At 34.1% G+C, this 20450-nt stretch overlaps 1 protein-coding gene across 4 annotated transcripts in view; it reads left to right on the top strand.

The window, feature by feature from the left end:
• The window catches only part of LOC111993412 (midasin), a 41664-nt gene that overhangs the window by 8460 nt on the left and 12754 nt on the right, over positions 1–20450 (top strand). Inside the window, exons 15-44 of one of the 4 annotated variants that reach the window (XM_024025247.2) lie at positions 68–244; positions 338–463; positions 559–2343; positions 2661–2728; positions 2831–3026; positions 3142–3246; positions 3367–3660; positions 4149–4342; positions 4433–4487; positions 5762–5912; positions 6113–6186; positions 7903–8050; positions 8390–8488; positions 8638–8738; positions 8855–8944; positions 9024–9089; positions 11225–11389; positions 11507–11714; positions 11819–12708; positions 12884–14395; positions 14506–14707; positions 14853–14918; positions 16433–16521; positions 16600–16851; positions 17737–17872; positions 17951–18036; positions 18159–18244; positions 18546–18687; positions 18775–18864; positions 20073–20196. In XM_024025247.2, coding sequence (XP_023881015.1) covers positions 68–244; positions 338–463; positions 559–2343; positions 2661–2728; positions 2831–3026; positions 3142–3246; positions 3367–3660; positions 4149–4342; positions 4433–4487; positions 5762–5912; positions 6113–6186; positions 7903–8050; positions 8390–8488; positions 8638–8738; positions 8855–8944; positions 9024–9089; positions 11225–11389; positions 11507–11714; positions 11819–12708; positions 12884–14395; positions 14506–14707; positions 14853–14918; positions 16433–16521; positions 16600–16851; positions 17737–17872; positions 17951–18036; positions 18159–18244; positions 18546–18687; positions 18775–18864; positions 20073–20196 — 7777 coding nt within the window. Of the gene's footprint in view, positions 1–67; positions 245–337; positions 464–558; positions 2344–2660; positions 2729–2830; positions 3027–3141; positions 3247–3366; positions 3661–4148; positions 4343–4432; positions 4488–5761; positions 5913–6112; positions 6187–7902; positions 8051–8389; positions 8489–8637; positions 8739–8854; positions 8945–9023; positions 9090–11224; positions 11390–11506; positions 11715–11818; positions 12709–12883; positions 14396–14505; positions 14708–14849; positions 14919–16432; positions 16522–16599; positions 16852–17736; positions 17873–17950; positions 18037–18158; positions 18245–18545; positions 18688–18774; positions 18865–20072; positions 20197–20450 lie in introns of all 4 variants that reach the window. The other 3 variants (XM_024025248.2, XM_024025246.2, XM_065773879.1) reach the window with 3 other exon arrangements.

Raw genomic sequence — 20450 nt, 5'->3', positions numbered from 1 at the left:
CGTTGTCTTGATTTAGTTTACTTTCATATTAGCTTTTTTATTTGATACTTCCATGTGAATTTTGTAGTTACACAGCCAAAAGAAACCTTTTGCTGAGATTCGTAGTTCTTTGCATGTACTTGAGAGAATAGCTTGCTCTGTTAAGTTTAATGAACCTGTTCTCTTGGTTGGTGAAACGGGTACCGGGAAAACAACACTTGTGCAGTATCTGGCCACGAAACTTGGCCAGAAACTTACTGTCTTGGTATGTTCTCTCTGTCTCTCCCAATATGAAATATTGTATACAGGGCATCTCTTACAGAATATTGACCAACTATTAATTTATCTTTTGTTGCAGAACTTAAGTCAGCAAAGCGATGTTGCTGATTTATTAGGTGGATTTAAGCCTATGGATGCGCAATTCGTGTGCTTCCCCCTTTATAAGGAGTTTGAAGATCTTTTCTCTAAGACATTCTCCATGAAGGTTTCCTTCCTTCTTCTCATAAGTTTCATATGCTTGCTTGTCATATGTTTTACAGTCTCTGAAGCTAACTTGTGCCGTTGTATGCTGATTTTCAGGTCAATGTTGACTTTCTAGCCCATTTACAAAAGCATCTTAGTAATAAGAATTGGAAAATGTTACTAGTTGGGTTTCAAAAAGGTGTTGATTCTTTCCATAAGTTTGTTCAAGAGGGAAGATCAAGGTCTGGTAAAAAGCGGAAGAAACCTTTGAATGAAGAAAGATACAAAGCTTGGGATAACTTTTCATTGAAGCTTGAAACTGCCCGTGGGCAAATTGGTGCTTCATCGGGCATGATGTTTTCATTTGTAGAAGGAGCTTTTGTTACTGCACTTAGAAATGGCGAGTGGATTTTGCTTGATGAGGTGAATTTGGCACCTCCAGAGACTTTGCAGAGAGTTATTGGTGTTCTTGAAGGAGAAAATGGGTCACTTTGTTTAGCTGAAAGAGGGGATGTCAATTATATACAACGACATCCTAATTTTCGTATATTTGCTTGCATGAATCCTGCAACTGATGCTGGAAAGCGGGATTTGCCCTTTTCTTTGAGGAGTAGATTTACAGAGTACTTTGTTGATGATGTTTTGGACGACAAAGATTTGACTCTATTTATTAATCAGTTTATAGACGACAGCAAAAGTAATCGAGAATTAGTGAATAAAATTGTGCGCTTTTACAAAGCAGCTAAAAAGGAGTCAGAAGACAGGCTGCAAGATGGGGCAAACCAGAAACCACAATACAGTTTACGGTCTCTCTATCGGTCATTAGAATATACCAGGAAAGCAGAGAGGGAGTTTGGATTTCCCAAAGCAATATATGATGGGTTCTGTATGTTTTTTCTCACTCTTTTGGACGGCCCCAGTGCTGAGATAATGAACCAAATGATTTTGTCATATTTGTTGGGGAGGAATATGCCTCCGCATGTGCCTTTTGATGGTTACTTAAACCTAAAAGAAAAATTCAAGTTGATTATACAAAAAAAAGAGAAATCCGAGTCTGGTTTGGAGAACTATGTTTTAACTAAAAGTGTTAAGGAGCATCTTAGCAACTTGGCACGCACAATTTTTATTAAAAGGTATCCTGTTCTTCTACAGGGACCCACGTCTAGCGGGAAAACTAGCCTTGTTCAGTATCTAGCTGCAATAACTGATCACGAATTTGTACGGATCAATAATCATGAACACACTGATTTGCAGGAATATTTAGGTTCCTACATTACTGATGCTAGTGGAAAGCTTGTATTTCATGAAGGTGTATTGGTTAAGGCTGTACGTAATGGTTATTGGATAGTTTTGGATGAGCTTAACTTGGCCCCATCTGATGTACTAGAAGCCTTGAATAGATTGCTCGATGACAACAGAGAACTTTTTGTGCCTGAACTGCAGGAAACTATCCGAGCACATCCAGATTTCATGCTCTTTGCCACTCAAAATCCGCCTACTTTCTATGGTGGGCGCAAAATGCTATCTCGAGCATTTCGCAATCGTTTTGTGGAGATTCATGTGGATGAAATCCCAGAAAATGAGTTGAGCACAATATTAGAGGAGAGGTGTAAAGTCCCTGAAAGTTATGCTAAGAAAATGGTTGATGTCATGAAGGAATTGCAGTTGCTCAGGCAGAGGAGCAAAGTATTTGCAGGAAAGCATGGGTTTATTACTCCAAGAGATTTGTTCCGTTGGGCTCATCGCTTCAAGAAATTTGGGAGTTCTTATGAAGATTTGGCTAGAGATGGCTATTATCTTCTAGCTGAAAGGTTGCGAGATGAGGATGAGAAATGTGTTGTCCAAGAAGTTTTGGAGAGACATCTCAGAGTTAAACTAGCCAAAGATGAATTGTACAAGCAGGTATGGTGTGTGTTGGCAGTGGCAGTGCAAGTGTTGTGTGATATTCATAATAATAAAATAATACTTATTATCTGTTGGTCCTCTTGTGTGTGTATTGATATTGTATTATGTATAGGCATATTGTTTTACATCTCCATGCATTCATATGTACGTGCTTTCCACAAAAAATACTGGTTTTGTGCATGCTAAATTTCTTTTGCATTGTGGGACAGAAAGTCGAGCTACTTCCTACTTTTTCGTACTATTAAAGAACAATAATGATTTTTATAGTAATTTTGAATAATGAACCTAATTTCTTTGTGTTCCTTTTTGTTTAGGGAATGGTTGTTGGGAACCCTTCTTTTAGACCTTGTGATGGTGCAGGGGTTTCAGAGACTTTCCAAAAGTATGAGCTCAGAGCCTCAGACTCTAGCATTTTACACTGTTTGGTAGCTTGTTTTAAATCTTACAATTATTTCACTACAACTAATGTACCCCTTCAATGCAGTGTCATCTGGACTAAAAGTATGTGGAGATTGTTCTTTCTTGTTAAGCGTTGCTATGAATTAAAAGAACCTGTACTACTTGTTGGTGAAACGGGGGGTGGGAAGACCACTGTCTGTCAATTACTGAGTAGTGATTTGGGCTTGAAATTGCACATACTAAACTGCCATCAGTACACAGAGACATCTGATTTTCTTGGGGTTGGTTATCACTATCTGTGGTGTTTACTTTCTATTTGTGTGCTCGAATGTCATTTGAAAATCTTTTGGAAGTGTTTAATTTTTATGAATTAACAACTCATGAATTGTTTAATAGGGATTTTATCCTATTCGAGAGAGATCGAGACTGATTGCAAAATATAAAGAAATAATAGAACAAGTGATGACGTTGGAGGCCTTTATCCGCCATCCTCTAGAATCTGTAAGTATTCTATTATTCATCTTATTCGTTGATGATATACATAGTAACATTTTGGGAATAAGGCTTGATTGTTGATGTTTATGGCACACATAATATTCTAATTCAAGTCTTTTGCTCTAGACCATTTCTTCAGATATTAGTCAAGCTTCTTCGACTCTTGATCAGCTGACTAAAATGATAGCTCATCACAAACAAGGCCTTGCCTTGGGTTCTGATGGTACAATGGATTTTGAAAATATGATAGAAGAACTCTCTAATCTGCATCAGAAATGGCAGACCATTTTTATGTGGCAAGATGGGCCTCTTGTACAAGCAATGAAAGATGGTGATTTATTCCTTGTGGATGAAATTTCCTTGGCTGATGATAGTGTACTTGAAAGACTGAACAGTGTATTGGAGCCAGAAAGAACACTAGTGAGTAATTTCCTTTTCTAAAAACTGATTTTGGTTAAGCAGCTCAATTACTTTTTACATTAGTTATTTGTCTACAGATGTCTTTATAGTGGTTGGAATTATAGTGATTGCTTGCTTTTTCCTGCCAAAAAAAGAGAGTACCATATGCCTTTTTACATTATGGTAAATGTTCAATTTTTGAAGATGATGTGAATCATAGGATAAGAGCATGGGTTCTTTATCCCTCCCTTAGAAATGAAATCTGTTATTTCTGCATGATTGGCTTTTCTTGACGTAGTTCAAACTGGCAAGCAATTTTATGGGTTATATATATATTATTCCTCTTCACTCTACTTGGTATCTAATATGCTCCTTGTCACTTTTTATATACTGATGTCTGGTTCTGATCTACATTATGTGTCTCATTTTCTTACCCATTTTGTCATCACTCATCCATGTACATGTTATAAATCATATATTCATAATGATAAATGTTTTCCTGTTTGCAGTCTTTGGCTGAGAAAGGTGGGTCTGTTTTGGAGAAAATTACTGCTCATCAAAATTTTTTTGTTCTTGCAACTATGAATCCTGGTGGTGATTATGGCAAGAAGGAACTATCTCCAGCTCTTCGTAATCGGTTTACAGAGATATGGGTTCCCCCTGTTGGTGACCTAAATGAGCTTAAGAGTATTGCGCTGCAGAGGTAGATAAGTTTGAAGTACATGTTTGTGGAAGATAATGCATTTAATGAACACTTTCTTGGTCGGAGTTTCTTAATAGTTTTTTTGTGCAGATTTTCCAACCCAAAACTATCGCACATTGTAGATGCTATGCTAAGTTTTTGGGAAGTACGTTCTTTTGCAACTCCTCATTTCTGCTTTATCAATGATTTCTTTTTCCTATAAAGTAATGTACTCTTTGGTGTTACTGTATAGAGAGTGTTATTTGACAATGCTGATTACTGGTTCACCATTTTGCCCCTATCAATTCTAAAAATTATAAATATCTCAAGTGTGATTGCACATTCTTCCTCAGCTTTTTTTGGGTGGAAAGCTATTAAGAGGGCAGCTGCTTTCACTTTTTAGAAGTTCTCCCTTAACATACATAGGGTGCCATCATTATAACTGTTCATTGGGCATATTAAGACCATGTACAATATATTTGAGTTCAACTTTTTCTATAAGATTTTGTTTCATCTTTGGTCATATCCTCTGTCAAATCCTTGTTTGCCTCTGTTGAAGTACGTTTAGAGTTTCCCAAGTATATGCTGCCTCCAACTTGAGCAAAACAGATTTCTCTGAATTGGTGTATGATTGGCAGCCATTGTTTCATGGCATTGACTCATCTTAAATTTTCCTCTCATTAGTTAATTTGTGCCAAGTTTCTCTCAGGGGAGCAACTTTTGTTTTCTTTCTAGTTGACAAGTTTTAAAATAGTAGTTGAATGATGAATTTCATCCTTTCCTAATATTTCACTCTTTTGGGACAAGTGATGGTTTATTATGGTAACAAAGCAGGTGGTCTTGAGGTTCAAACTTTTTCTTCATTCTAACCCCCATTTAAGTTTTCAAAATTACACACATTGGGTCCTAGATATTGGAGGGGAGTTTGGGCCTACACGTGAAGGGGGAATGTTAAGAGTAATGGTTGATTCATTGAACTCAAAATTTCTTACTACTATACCCTTTGGCAATTTCTGAGTAACTCATGCAGTCCATGGGACTTGAACCCAAGGTCTCATTCACCCTGTCATTCTTGTGGGGGTTGGAATTGCCATTAGTATTTGCAAATAGTAAAATAAAAGGAATTTTTGTATTTTGGTCTCAGACGAAAGATGTGAGCTCATCATAGCAATAATCTTCCTCTCTTAGTTGCAAGAATGTCAGAAGTTTATAACACCATGAGTTGAGTTTTTCAAAGATTTTTTATTTTGTGGTTTTGGTCATTTGTTGCCTATCCTGTGATTTTTTATTCTTGGCTTGTGGATGTGGCTGATTGGTGACTATCTAGTATATTAAACTATCAAATGCTAATATATATATATTGGCAGCTAGTTCTGGAATAATAATAGTAGTCTCAAATCTCAATTTCTAACTTTATGTTTTAATATCTGTGCTATACAGTGGTTCAACCAGTTACACCCTGAGCGGATGCTTACTGTTAGAGATCTTCTCTCTTGGGTTGCTTTTATTAACATGACAGAGAGGAGTTTAGGGCCTGAATTTGCATTTCTCCATGGGGCATTTCTTGTGTTGCTTGATGGACTAAGTTTAGGTACATTCTTGCTTTGTTATAGCAGTACCTGTCCTTGTAGTTTCTATTCTTTAATAGTGAATAACTGCATATTTCTTTTCAAAACAGTTTGGCTAAGCATTTATTTTTACCATTTCTTATTGATCGTAGGAAATTTTTTTGTACAAGTGGTAAGTCATTTTTTGCCATCTTATGTCCATATATTTTTTATGTTTGTTCAGGGACAGGTATTTCTAAAAAAGATGCTGTAGAGTTGAGGCAAAGATGCTTGCATTTTCTATTAGAAAAGCTAGCGGTGTGTTTTCTTTTATGCTCTTGTTTTGTTACTTCTTGGTATAAGCATTGTGTACTTTTTTTTAAAGAATAAAATAAAATTCTGTAATGCTTAAATGGTGCATCACTTTTATATTTTTATTTTTTCTTGTCTTCATATATAAACTATTAGTTTCAGTTGTGACCTGACTTATGGAGTGTTTATTACTACAATTTAATGAAGTCTACTATAAAAAAAAAAATTCCTTGATAAGCATTACATGTTATATACCATACAATAAAAGTTGGCATTTACATGCTGTGCTTGGGCCATATGGCTTAACTTAAATATTACGTATCATATGTGATGCATTATAAGTATATTACAATTATTAATATAGTTCTCTATAAATGAAACTCTTTTGCCAAAGTTTTAAGAAGTTTATAAAACCTAGTTTAAAAAAAAAAATTCTATTGCCAAAAATTTCTAGAAATTTTAATAAAGTTCCACTATATTATTTGACCTTTAACCAGCATTTTTTGCTTTAGTAATAAGATATAGGCATTACGTGTCCTACTTGTGTTATTTGGCTCAATGATAAGTGTTAAGCACTGTATGATGTGCATTTGTCACATTACACAATATAAATACTTTACATAGTTTTATCTAACTAAAGCTCTATTACCAAAGTTTCAAGAAATTTCATTTTATCTAACCAAATCTTACCAAAGTTTAAAGAAATTTCATTATTTATTTTAATTATTTAGTTATCTATTATAATTTTTGGTTTTGATAAAGCCTTGGTCTTAAACAATGTGCTTTTACCAAGTATAAGATACAAAAATATTACTCCCTCCATCCCACTTTTTTTGTCCTTTATTCCATTTTGAGATGTCCCAAAATATTGTCCTGTTTCTAAAAATAAAAGTCATTAATTTACTAATATTCCTATTATACCCCTATTAATTTACTAATTCAATTTTTTGATAATTTTTTTTAAGGGAAGTTTTGGAAACTTATACATTTTTAAAAGATAGACAAGACAATAAATGATGTTCTCTTAATAAGTTTGACTTTTCAAACAAGACAAAAAAAGTGGGATGGAGGGAGTAACAATCAAGCAATCCCAAACAATGTGTTTCATTATTTTTTTTCTTTGTATTTGTTTGTAATTCTTTAGGCTACTTTATGCCCTTTTGCATGAAGTGGTCTCTTTTCTATAAACTTTTCATACTTATTATATATGAAAAAAAAAATCAAAGAACTTACTCTTTAGTATGTCTTTGAGGAGGTGCTGATTTTTTGTGAGACATTTGGTTGTCCTGCTTGTGTGTATAATATGTGTGGATGTCAAATTCTATTTCCTTTTCCTTAGTTTTCACTTTTCACTTTTGTCATTAGGAGTATACTCATGTATGCTATGTGTGAACTTCATTTTCATGACATTAACGTCTTTAAATAAATTTATTTATACTTGGAAAATGAAAACATATCTTTCTTACAACTTTCCACCCATCTGAAATCAGTCACTATGTTCTTGTTTGCTTACCTTTTCAATATTACTTCAAAAGTTTGCCTACATTTCACTTCTATTGGTTTAATATTTTATTTTCCCAAAAGAAGTTGTTGAACTTGTACGTTTACTGCAAGTTTATTTGTTAGCTTCTCTAGTAAGTGAAATGCTGTCTGGTCTTGAGATGTTATGTTCAATTATTTACAGTGACTGATTAAGACTATGTGCTCTTTCTGAAACAACAGGTGGAAACCAATAATTTGATATACACAAAACTTTCAAGGATGGAAAATTTTGGTTGGGGTGATCTGGGAATGACTGCTGATATTTCTTGCACTGAAAATATGCAATGTGACAATATCTTTGGTATCAATCCATTCTACATTGAAAAAGGTAACATAATTTGATGTAGTGTGTGTTACTTGTTGTTGGATAACACTAGTGACTATTAACTTGTGCTTTATTATTTTTGAGGGTTTTGGTTGTTATATCAAGTGCAGTCTATGTATGTATCTGTTTGTTTGTTAATGTTAAAAAATGTTAGTTAATTTCAGATGTTTTCATCTGTGACCTTAGGCAAAATTTCTTATTTTTGGGATCTTGTGTAATTTGTTAACCTGTTTTGAAGTTCAGTCTAACACCAAGTCTTAAACATGTGTAATTGACCATTAGATTGTAAAAGTATCCACATTACATAGTTAGTAGTCAGTGATGTACATGTTATGTCTACAGGTTGTGAAAGCTGTGAGGTAGGGGAATTTGAGTTTTTGGCACCAACGACCTGCAGAAATGCCTTGCGGGTACTGAGGGCAATGCAACTTCCAAAGCCAGGTTTTTTTATTATTTTATTTTGTTTTTTAACTTTTGTGTGTGCGCGTGCGCGTGCACTTTATTTCATTATTTCCCTTTGGCCCATATTCTGCCTGTTAGTGCAATGGAATTCTTTGTTTTAACATTCTAAATTAGCATTTGGTTCCCAGTTTTATTGGAAGGTAGTCCAGGTGTTGGGAAGACAAGTTTAATTGTTGCCTTGGGCAAATTTTCTGGACATAGGGTTGTACGCATAAACTTATCTGAGCAGGTGAGCAGTTCTGAGTTTACTCTATCCTTTGTTCTCTCTCTCTCTCTCTCTCTTCCTTTTGGTTTCTGAAACCTTTTGCACTTAGTAGTATTAGTATTAAACATGTTCTTATGCAGACTGATATAATGGACTTGTTGGGGTCGGACTTACCTGTTGAGAGTGATGAAGGAATAAAGTTTGCATGGTCTGATGGAATCCTATTGCAGGTTAAAGTGTCATAGATTAAAGGTGTAATTGTCTCAAATTTACTCTAAACATGTATTGACATTCTTCCTTCTTTTGCAGGCTTTAAAGGAAGGTTGTTGGGTTTTGCTTGATGAACTTAATCTTGCTCCACAATCTGTGTTAGAGGTACCGTAATGAACCTCTATCGTTATTTTCCTAATATTATTTTGTTGATGCTTCTGCTTGTTTTCAAGATTTACGCAGCATATTTAGTTAGTTACAAATTTCACCCTTTAACTTTTACCTTTTATCAATTAGTCTTTCACAAGATTCCGTTTTTTCATTTTAGTCCTTCAACTTTAATTTGATTTCAATTTTGTCCTTGTGTCTAGTCCCGTCCAATCTCACTATTAGTTTTAGTAGTTTTCAGTATACAAAATGACATTGTTTTGGTGGGTCTTAAGAGTGAAGATGACATTGTTTTGGTGGTCTTAACAGTGAAGATTGGACAGATGACTACATTGAAATGAATGAAAATTAAAGGACTGATTGAAAAAGGGGCTAATTACTGTTTTATTTGACTGTGTTTTTACTTAAAAAAAAAGGAGGCTAATTACAACTTACTACTAGTGGCTTGGCCTAAATTTAAGTTGCCTACTTGTGATTTGAAATTTGACACTTTACCCACATGAGATGTGTCTCATTAGAGTATTGTGACACACCTCTTGTTTTTTTGTTTGAATTTTTTATTTTTTATTATTTTTTTATAGGAAAACAAAACATAAAACACGTCAAAACCTTAGGGATTGAAATTATTGCAAAAATGGATGACAGAATTCCTGGCCACTCTTTGCCCCAATCTTCCCATCACCTCTTCTCACCTACGCTCCAAGGTCTCTGTAAAATCCTGACCAAATCAAGCCACAAATCACTCTAATCTCTCATGCATTGAAGTCCTAATACAATCCACCACCCCTTTTACAAGGTCCTCATTCTTGGCCTTCCTCTCTGTTTCCTTTACTCTTGGACCTCCAAGGTTTTGATACAAAAGGGTGTTCTCGATTTTGTCTCTGGGGTGAGTGAGTGAGTGAGTCTCTGAACTTCAAAGGTTTTTTTTTTTCATCCTTTGTTTGGTTGTTGGGGAAATGTGGGAAAAGGAAGGAAACCATAACAGTAGAAGGGAGAGTAAAAGTTCTTTTCTTTGGGGTTGATTGAATGGTTTTACATGATATGATTTGGATGATCTTGGTCGTTTTGGTATAGGGTATTTTGTTTTGTTTTTGTTTTGTTTTGTTTTGTTTTTTTTTTTTTTTGGGTGGGGGGGGGGGGGGGGGGGGGAATAGGGGGGGGGGGGTGTGGAAATCTGAGCTGGACTATGATAATTGGAATGTATTATAGTGGTTTTTAAGTTGTGGAATTTGGTTGTTAATTATTTAAGGAAAGTGTGGGAAAAAGGAACAAAATTGAGTTTTGAATTCTTGGTTTATCTTTGTTCATTTAGAAGTAGGTTGAATGGGGGTGTGGAAAATTTGAGTGGGACTTTGAATTGAGTAACTGGGATGAGTTATGGTGGTTTTCTAATATTAAGTTACAAAATTTGGGTTTCAATGGTTCAAGTTGATTTATTCTTTTGAGAATCATGTGGGGTTATTGAAGGAATTAAGGATGATTTGTTGAAACTTGTTCTATTGATGTTTTTGAGAAAGCATAATTCCTTTTATACAAATGCTACATTATGGTCTTGTATTTATTGATTTTGTTATGTTTTACTCCCTTCGTCCCAAATTTTTGGTCCTGTATTCCATTTTGGGGTGTCCAAAATTTTGTCTTGTTTCTAAAATTAAAAGCCTTTAATTTGCTAAGTTTCCTATTATGCCCCTACCAATCAAAAGCGCTTAAAAAAAAAAATTTTGAGAACTTTGTTTAAGGGTAATTTTGTAAACTTCTATATTTTTAATTAAAAGACAAGACAATATATGACGTTCCATTAAAAATTTGGGTTTTCTAAAGAGGACCAACAATTTGGGATATAGGTAGTATATGTTTTTAATGGAGAAGGTGATGACGTGGGTTCGAACCCTAATGGGTAGACATCAAGTGGGTAAAGTGCCGAATTTCAAACTACAAGTAGGCTACTTAACTTTCGGCTAAACCACATGTGGATAAGTTGTAATTAGCCCTTGAAAAAAACGTAACTTAAAGGATGAAATTGAAAACAAGGCTGAGTTAGGCAATGTAATTTGTAATTTATTCTTTTCTTTATGTATTTTTTTATTTAATAATGAGAACATAATCATTGATGGAATTTTAATTGTTGTTAGGGTTTGAATGCTATTCTGGATCACCGAGCTGAAGTCTTTATTCCGGAGCTGGGTCACACCTTTAAGTGTCCCTCATCTTTTAGAGTTTTTGCATGTCAAAATCCTTCGCATCAAGGTGGTGGCAGAAAAGGCCTTCCAAAATCCTTTCTCAACCGTTTCACTAAGGTATGTTTGTTTAAGCATCATTGTTGCTGTGGATGTATAAACTATGTAAAACAGATGATGGTTTAACTTGAAATGCAAGATATTAACAATTATTTATTTCCTTGTCATTGGTTTCAGGTTTATGTGGATGAGTTAGCTGAGGCTGACTATCTCTTCATCTGTAGTTCACTTTATCCATCAATCCCCAGGTCTATACTAATAAAACTGATATCATTTAACAAACGATTGCATGAAGAGACAATGTTGTATCACAAATTTGCTCAGGATGGCTCACCTTGGGAGTTTAATCTACGTGATGTGATTCGGTCATGTCAGATGATACAAGGTTTTCTATATTCTTTCTTTAAATCTGATTGATTATTTTGAACTTTATGCATGTATAGATTCGTACTATGCTGGTTTTTTAAGATACGGTTTTGTTTGATTTAGGTGCAGTGGAGAACTTGAGAGATTATTCCTTCCTCAACATTCTTTATATTCAAAGAATGCGTACAGCAGCTGACCGCAGAGAGGTCATACAGCTCTTTGAGCAGGTTTTTGAGGTGAAGCCATCTATAAATCCTTACCCACGGGTTCAGCTCAATTCTCAGTACTTAATTGTGGGGAATACTGCCATTAAAAGGAACCATTTTCAATCATCTAAAATTTCAAGCAGTCAGCTTAAAGTTATGCCTGAAATTCGTCAATGTTTAGAAGCTGCTGCACATTGTATTCAGCATCAATGGCTGTCCATTTTGATTGGTCAATCATCATCTGGTAAGACTTCGTTGATAAGGTTACTTGCTCAGCTCACTGGCAATGTGCTAAATGAATTAAATCTTTCGGCTGCAACTGATATATCTGAGTTACTTGGATGCTTTGAGCAATATGATGCTTCCCGAAATTTTCGATTTGTTGTTGATCAAGTTGAGTGCTATGTTAAGGAATATTATAGTTTGCAATTGGAGTCCTCGAAGGAAGCATCTATTAGTGAAAGAAATGATCAGTTAATAGCCAAATGTATTGCTTTAAAAAGCATGGATTGTAACTTTTTATCAGGCTCTACTGAGCATGCAGAGAAGGGGAAGAGAATCACCAATTCTCTGAGTTTGTTAGTTGAGATCATTGAACAACTAAAGGATCTTAAGAAAAATGATCTACCTTTGTCATGGTCAATCAGGGATCTTGATAGAGCCATGAAGACAATTTTAAAGTTGCATGAGGTTTATCAGAAAAGGTCTTTTTCGGCAAAGTTTGAATGGGTTATGGGACCTCTGATAAAAGCTATTGAACGTGGAGAATGGATTGTTCTAGAGAATGCAAATCTTTGTAATCCCACGGTATGTGACAAGTTAAATTAATAACACAATCTTATGATATTTTGTTGTTATGTCTCTATCTGATGACCAATTTGATTCTATTCATTTTCTATTTATAAGGTCCTCTAATTTTTTTTTTCTTTTTTTTGACTGAAATGATAGAAATCTAATTTTTCTTCTTAATTATGAAATACAGGTTCTTGATAGACTCAACTCTTTAGTGGAGCCTTCTGGATCAATTACACTTAATGAGTGTGGAATTGTTGATGGAAAACCAGTGGTTCTTCATCCACACCCTAATTTTCGGATGTTCCTCACAGTTAACCCAAACTATGGTGAAGTTTCCCGAGCAATGCGAAATAGAGGAGTTGAGATATTTATGATGCAGCCATGCTGGTTACTAGATGAAGGAAGTGGTTACAGTTCTGTGCAGATTGAATTAAAAGATGTGGAGAGATTTCTTATTCTTTCTGGTATTCCTGGTGGTAGATTGGTTGAATCAATGGCTAAATCACATGTCTTCGCTAGGAACGAAGGTTCAAGACTTAATATCAGCATTACGTATCTTGAGCTGTCACATTGGGTGCAGTTATTCCATCAGCTTCTAATGAATGGTAATCAGCCTTTGTGGAGTCTTCATGTGAGTTGGGAGCATACATATCTTTCTTCTTTTGGTGAAGCTGAAGGGGGAAATATAATAGGCCATGCTAAAAGCACTTATTTATCAGTTATAGAGTTGTCAGATTCATCACTAGCTTTTACTTTGTGTTTGCCTGGAGGATGGCCAATGCCATTGAAAGTAATGGATTTTGTATGGTACTCAAAAGAAACTTGTGTGAAACAAAATTGCATGTATCTGGAGTTCCTGGGGGCTCAGTTTGCATCATTTGAATCAGGAATTGCTAGTGGCCATAAAAGTGCTCACTTGATAAATGTGAAGAAGTTAGAACAGAAAATGTTTCCCAAGTCTTCAAATTCAACTGTTTCAAACTTTGGTAGGAAAACGGAATTAGCATTGGCTAATAAGATGCTGGAATTTGCTGCCAACTGGACCATCGAACAAGCCACGGAAAATGATCTTGAGCTTTATCTTCTCTGGTTTAACTGGTTTAGTGCTCAATTGCAACCCTTCTGCCAGTTTTTCAGTTCTTTTCTGATGTTAATCAAGCGGGTAATGGATCATCCTGTTTGGAAATACATTTCTCAGCGACACCATGAGGTTGCATCTCTTCACCAAGTAGATTTTGGCTTGCTGCCCATACCAATGTTGTCATTAGAATTAGTTAATTTAATGGCATCGAAGGACATGGCTGAATCATGCAGCATATTTTTAAGTAATGCCATTAACTGCCTAGGTCCATTAAGAGTTAGCTGTCAGCAATGGAATGCTCAGAGCAGCCATGAACATAGTGACGAAGTTCAGGGTTCTGTATTGAAATCTCTGCGAGTAATTGAAGAGGAAATTCTTCATAAGTTTGTTGATTCATCATACATGTTTATTGAATCTCCTTCTTTTGCTGTGCTGATTCAATTATACACTGACCTTCTTGAAGATCACATACTTTTCTGGAATGGTGTTAACTCTAACCCAACTACATCGTCAAATGTTGAGCAGTTGCGAATTTCTTGGCGTTCTTTGATGAAGGATTTCACAAAATTGAAGGAAAAATTGAGTGATGTCTGCCCAGAAGCAGCTGAGATTGTGCTGGTAAGCTGACCACAATAATGTTGCGTTTTGTGCTTGTGTCTTGTTATTCATTTCTTTTAGCCCGAACCTGTAATGCTCTTTGAGCTTGATTACTCTTTTGTCCATAATAGAGGGAGAGCAAGAATCTGGAGAATTTTGCTAATTTATTTCATAAAGAGCATCAACTTTCATTACTTTGTGAGAAGTCCTTGCTTTGGATTCATGGGGGTCATCCATTCTTGCCACCTTCTGCTGATTTATTTCATAAACAACATCAACTTTCAGTACTTTGTGAGGTACTTTGGCCAACAAATTCAAACTCACGGGTGCAAGGTATGGCATTCTTATTTACTGTTTATTAGGTTGCTGTGACTTAGGTTGTTGAAATCTACTTGTCAAAAAAGAAAAGAAGTTAACAATTCTTTCAAATTATTGAAGTGAATTTTTCTCCTATTGTTGAATATGTTTGCTGTAGCAGTGAATAGAAGTCTGATTGAGGTTGTTGCATCATCAAATCCTGAACTTCGCTTTCTTGCAATGCAAGGTAGAATTTTCAGATTCTTCTATGACCATACTCCTTTGACATAATATTGTGATAATATTCGAATATGTTGGTCTTGTAGTTTTAAGTTTCATAAAGTTTAATGTAATGCTTGTTTGGTAATGTGTTATTTTATTATTTGGTATGTTTTAGCCTATGATTTGGGACTTGTTCACATATTGGGTGATTTTCCTTAATATTATATATGTTGAAGCCACATATATGAGGGGAATTGATTGGCTAGGATTTTATTGGGTTTACGATATTATTTAGTTTTTGTTCTCAATATTAGAGTTCTCTTTACCTTTTGGTTGCTCGTCTTTCTTATGATTTTTCTCCGTTTCATTAGTCTTATTGAGATTACTTTTATGCCTACCTTCTCTTCTACTACTTGAAATGTAGTCCAACTTCTTTATCTACTCTTCTTCTTTTACCAATGGTTTATTAGAAAAGTTCAAAACTTCAGTGGCTGGTACTAATTTCCGATGATTTGTTTTATAATCCCCTAGTTGGCTTGCATTAACCTTATTGTGATTCTACTTATCTTACTGTAAGGGGCTGTTGCGGGAAATTCTGGTATGGTTAAGTACTCAAGTTCCTAAAAGTTATCTTGCTGGATACTTTTCTCCGTTTCTTTTTCGTTATTCTTGATAAAACTTCGGATTTCATACCAAAAAAGGGGATGAATAAGAATTTTCTGCAGATTTAATTGGCCAAATTTGTCTATGATATTCTATTTCCTGGTTGTTTCTTGCTGGTTGCATACCTTATTTGTTGTTAGTTATCAAAGATTCAAAGCTCTCTTTTGGGAATGGACAAAGTTTAGTTATAAAATTAGTTATAACCTAAGGCTATAACCTTACTTAATAAAATAAATATTACTACATATTTTAGAAATCTAACCGATGAATTACATGTTCTTTACTCTCTTAATATATATGTCAAATTTTGTGTCAATTGGATATTATTTATTATGTAATCTATAAATTTATATTTTATGCATAATTTTAAACTGCTAAAATTTGCAATTTAAACAATTTATTGATGACATAACTATTGATCTTTAATTTTCTAGAAATTTTGCAAGCATGGAGGATATAAGAAAAAGATATAATCCAATGGTGAATTTGTCAAATCTTACCTCCAATAAAAAGATATTGAGTAAAGTTGTAACTTTAGGCTATATCCAATTTTGTAGCTAAATTTTGTCCTTTGAGAATCGATTTCAATGTAAGAGGGGAAGGATTTTCTATGCAAAACAGAATTTTGGTTTGTATATAAGACATGGGCTGACAAGTTGTACCATTGCCGCAATAAAGGAAATTTGGTTAATCTTTAAAATAATAATGTTGTGGCTATTCTGTTTTTGACTTGTTCTTGATCTTATTAGATAATTTTTTTACATTTGTTATATACTTTTACATTTTATTCTATTTTACATTTTATTCTATTTTACATACTACTCTTTGATTCTACAATGCAAATGTGATTTCTTTTTCAATTCCATGATTATGCAGGTGTTTCCATGTCATTATATATTATGGGCAGATGTAATGGTATTGAAGATGATGTCCCTGTTGTTCAGCAGTTGGAGGAGATGCATCAGGTTTGTCCTTTACATTCTCTACAGTTACTGCTATGGATTTCTTTTCCCTTGTTTGGGAATAAATTTTTCCACTTGCAGATGCTTTCGGAAAGATTTAAACAAGAAAAACACAAATTGGAGGCAAATTTGGGTTTTAGTGAGCATCTAAGTTCTGAGGCGAATTCAGCTACTTGTTGTATCTTCTGCCCTGAAATATTGTGTAGGAAGTCCGGGTTTGATAGCTGGCAGGACACTCTTCCTTTAATTGACAGAACAAGTCTTTTCCTTGATATAATGTTACTTCAGAAGCTCTCATCTTTCCTCTTGCTTGATCCCAAAAGATTACAGCTGGTATGATCAATTCAATAATAACATTCTTGGTATGATGTTAGTACTTGGCTGCTGAATGTAATAGAATTGTATCCTATGATGGAAGTTCACCTCCATATCACTAAATTTAGTAGATAATAATGTTTTATACTTTGTTTGCTTTTAGATGGACCAATTCATAGATTTTTGAAGTCAAGAGAATCATATATCATAATTGCAATGTCCTAAGTTTGGTCATGAGTATATTTTAGGCCCTAGTTCAACTTAAAACATGGCTTCTCTAACCATACACTTGCATTTCAATGATGTTTGATTGTAGATTGTATTTTGTATTCAATGATATTTGATTGAATGATTTTCAATTTAAATAGTTCAATTGGTACTAAAATTGTTTTCATCCTTCATACAATTTTATTTATTACATTATGATAAATTACTAGTTAATCCCAAAAGCTTAAGCCCTTAAAAAGGGTTATCACTTTAACAGTATTCCAAAAAATTCAAATCCATTTTGTTTGAAGTATGTGGTTAAAGGATTAAATTTACCATATAACAATGGCTTAAACTTTTGGGAGAATTGATTATTTAAATTGGTATCCGAGCTAGAGGTCCTGAGTTTGATCATTGTCTCCTCCACTCTACCTCCCATTTAAAATCCCATGTGTTGGGCCTCACCTATAAAAGGGTGTTTGAGCCCACACGTGAGGGGGATGTTAGAATTATGTGGTTAAATGAATAAATCTATCATTTCCTAATAGCTTAAGTTTTTGAAAAAATCGGTAATTTAACACTTTTTTATATGTATTTTTGTGCTCTTCATTTATTTTTTCGCTAGTTACAGTAATTAGTTCCACGTGTTCGTTATATTATTTAATATGTTATTTTCTTGCTTTTCATTAATGACAGGATTTGGGTACTGTAACCAACCTGCTGGAGTCTGGCTTGAAATTTTCCTTGACCTTCTCATCAAGACCTCCCCAAATGTTTTTACCACATCAAAAGATCTTGTGGACAATGGATGCATGGACTTCAATGGATGCAGGTCAGTGCAGCATTATCTCTATGGGTTAAGCCTGTTACATTATCCATAAGCTTATCTTTGTACTTATTTTTAATGCAGTGAATGGGAAAATTGCCAGTTTTGTTCTTGAAATGTGGTTTAGGTGGCATCAGTCTCTTTGGATCCATCAGCCTGTTTTTATCAAGGTATGTATCATTTTAAGTGTGACTCTGTGTCTATATGTGTGCATGTGGGTCTGTGTGTTTTATGTTTTTTATTTTTTGACTGAGGAGACTTGTGGTTTTGCGGTCTTCTGATTGACATGCAGAACTTCTCAAAGATTGGTGATTATGATATTCCACTACCTGATATGCTTGTACAGCCTGTGAATACAGCAACAGTCTTCCAGATTCTGTAAGATGATATATATATATTGCTTGATAGCCATTTGAATTTGTAAAACTGTTTTATCATATTTCAATTGATTAGCTATATGGCTCTTTATTCAACGAAAAGAATAAAGTACAACAATTAGAAACTTGGTATTCTGTTGTCTGGATTGTACATTTTTTCATCATTTACTAAATTACTGTATTTTTAAGATTTGTTATTTTTGACCATTTATTATTATGTAATGATGCTAGTGAAGTCTTCTTTTTGATGTCACACTTGCATATCTCATTTCTCTCTCTTCAAACTTTTGTGCTCAATGCAGGCAAGGTGCATCCGCTATCCATGAATATGATGTGCGATGTCTGAAGCTTAGAGTTGCTTCTTGTAACCTCTGGAACAGCTCTATGACTGGGACAAAATTTCATCATATTCTTTTATCTATGGCTCGTTCTCTTTTCCACCAGGTAGCTCATGTTGCAAATTGGATATGCTTTTATTATTTCTGCTAGAATTCATGGAATTCATTCTTAATGTTACTCTTCTGCTTCCAGATTATATATGCACATAAAAAGTCTTTTGATTCAAATGAATTTGCAACAATCAAGTCCAATCTTTGTGCATTATCGGAGAATTCAGTTAAGGTATGCTTTTTCTGAAGTTTCTATTTCTTTAATAATCTTTTGAACAACGAGTGTTTCCAAAATACTGGTCTTACCATTCGCATGGTTACTTTCCATATTTTCAGTTTGCATTCTTTTTTTAATTTATTATTATTATTATTATTATTTATTTATTTAATGGCGCCATTTGTTTCAACTTAAAACATTTTTCAAAAAATGTTTTCCTCATTTTCAGGTATTTGGAACAGAAATGTTTTACGCCTCTTATTTATTGCTATTGCACTCATATTTTGATTGTGCATATTATTGTAATGATTGACTTTTTAAAAAAGAAGAAATTGGTTTAAGTGTGCTTTAGGTTATTTTTCAGTTGTTTTGTATTAATACTTTTATGTGGTGTATCATATTTTTTATTTCATATCTATATAAAAAACGTAGAGGAAGACCAAAAATCAAATTAGTAGAAGTAATAAAATAGGACATGTCAATTTGGGGAGTAACTCAGAATTTGACTTTAGATAGAGTAGAATGGAGGCAAAGAAGACATATTAACTAATATGTTGGGGATCCATAGCTGACCCCAAAATTTTGGGACTATGGCATGAATGAAATGCTAGAAGCTTTGAGGACCAAAGAAGGAGTATTCCAGAACTAAAGATGTTTTTTCTTACTTCTCTTTCTTCATTGGGTTTTTATCATTTTTCTTCTCTTTTAGATTAATTTTCAATGATTATTGTACTCTACACCATGATTGATGGTCTCTAGTATATGTCCTGTATACATTTTTTTTCCCCAATAAATTATGTTATTTATCATATATATATATATATATATGAAAATTTGGGATTTTTCAGACGTTCCAAATGCCAGAAAATGTTTCCCAAAGTATAAGAACACAACCAAATACCAAAAAACAAACAGTTTTCCTTTAAGATGTTTTCGAAAACATTTTCGACATAAAACATTTTGTGCTTGTAATTCTTTTAACTCTCTGTGCTCATCATTGTGAACATGAAGTATTTCCCATTTTCAATAAAACTTTCTACTTATGGAGCCTTAACCTGACAAACTCATACCTAGACTTTAAAATCACAGTTTTGTTTCAATTAGACTTCACATGTGGGTCCCATGGAATAGAACTTGAATAGAAATTTATGAAGTAATAAAAAACTAATCTTTCATGGCTACATCATGTCCATCCTTTTATCCATCTCTTTCTTTGGTGACAGCAGGAGAACCTCCAGCAAATGAGTTCCCTTATTCTCTCATCAAGCCATGGCAGATTGAAGGAGTCGGTGCAAAAGTACATTGAACCACTGCTAAAAGATCTCTATCTTCACTGTGAATCTACTGGTGATTAAATTTCTATTGATCATTTTTTGTTGTGTTTAGAATTACAAGATTTTTCTTGGGTATCAATTTTATATATAGGATTTTGTCAACAGATGCCCTAAGGACATTTCTTAGTGAACCATTTTAGGGAAGTATTATGGGAAACTAAAAAAAAAAGCAACTTATTTTTTAACAGCTTTTTTCTATTTTCCGTAAAAGTGGTATCAAAACTTTTCTAAAATGGTTCATTAACAAATGCCTTAAGGGCACTTATT

The sequence above is a fragment of the Quercus suber genome, unplaced genomic scaffold, assembly GCF_002906115.3.
Source record: "Quercus suber isolate HL8 unplaced genomic scaffold, Cork oak 2.0 scaffold_82, whole genome shotgun sequence".
NCBI classification, from domain to species: domain Eukaryota; kingdom Viridiplantae; phylum Streptophyta; class Magnoliopsida; order Fagales; family Fagaceae; genus Quercus; species Quercus suber.
Note: the sequence above shows the minus strand (reverse complement) of the source record. Positions and strands in the feature narration are given on the sequence as shown.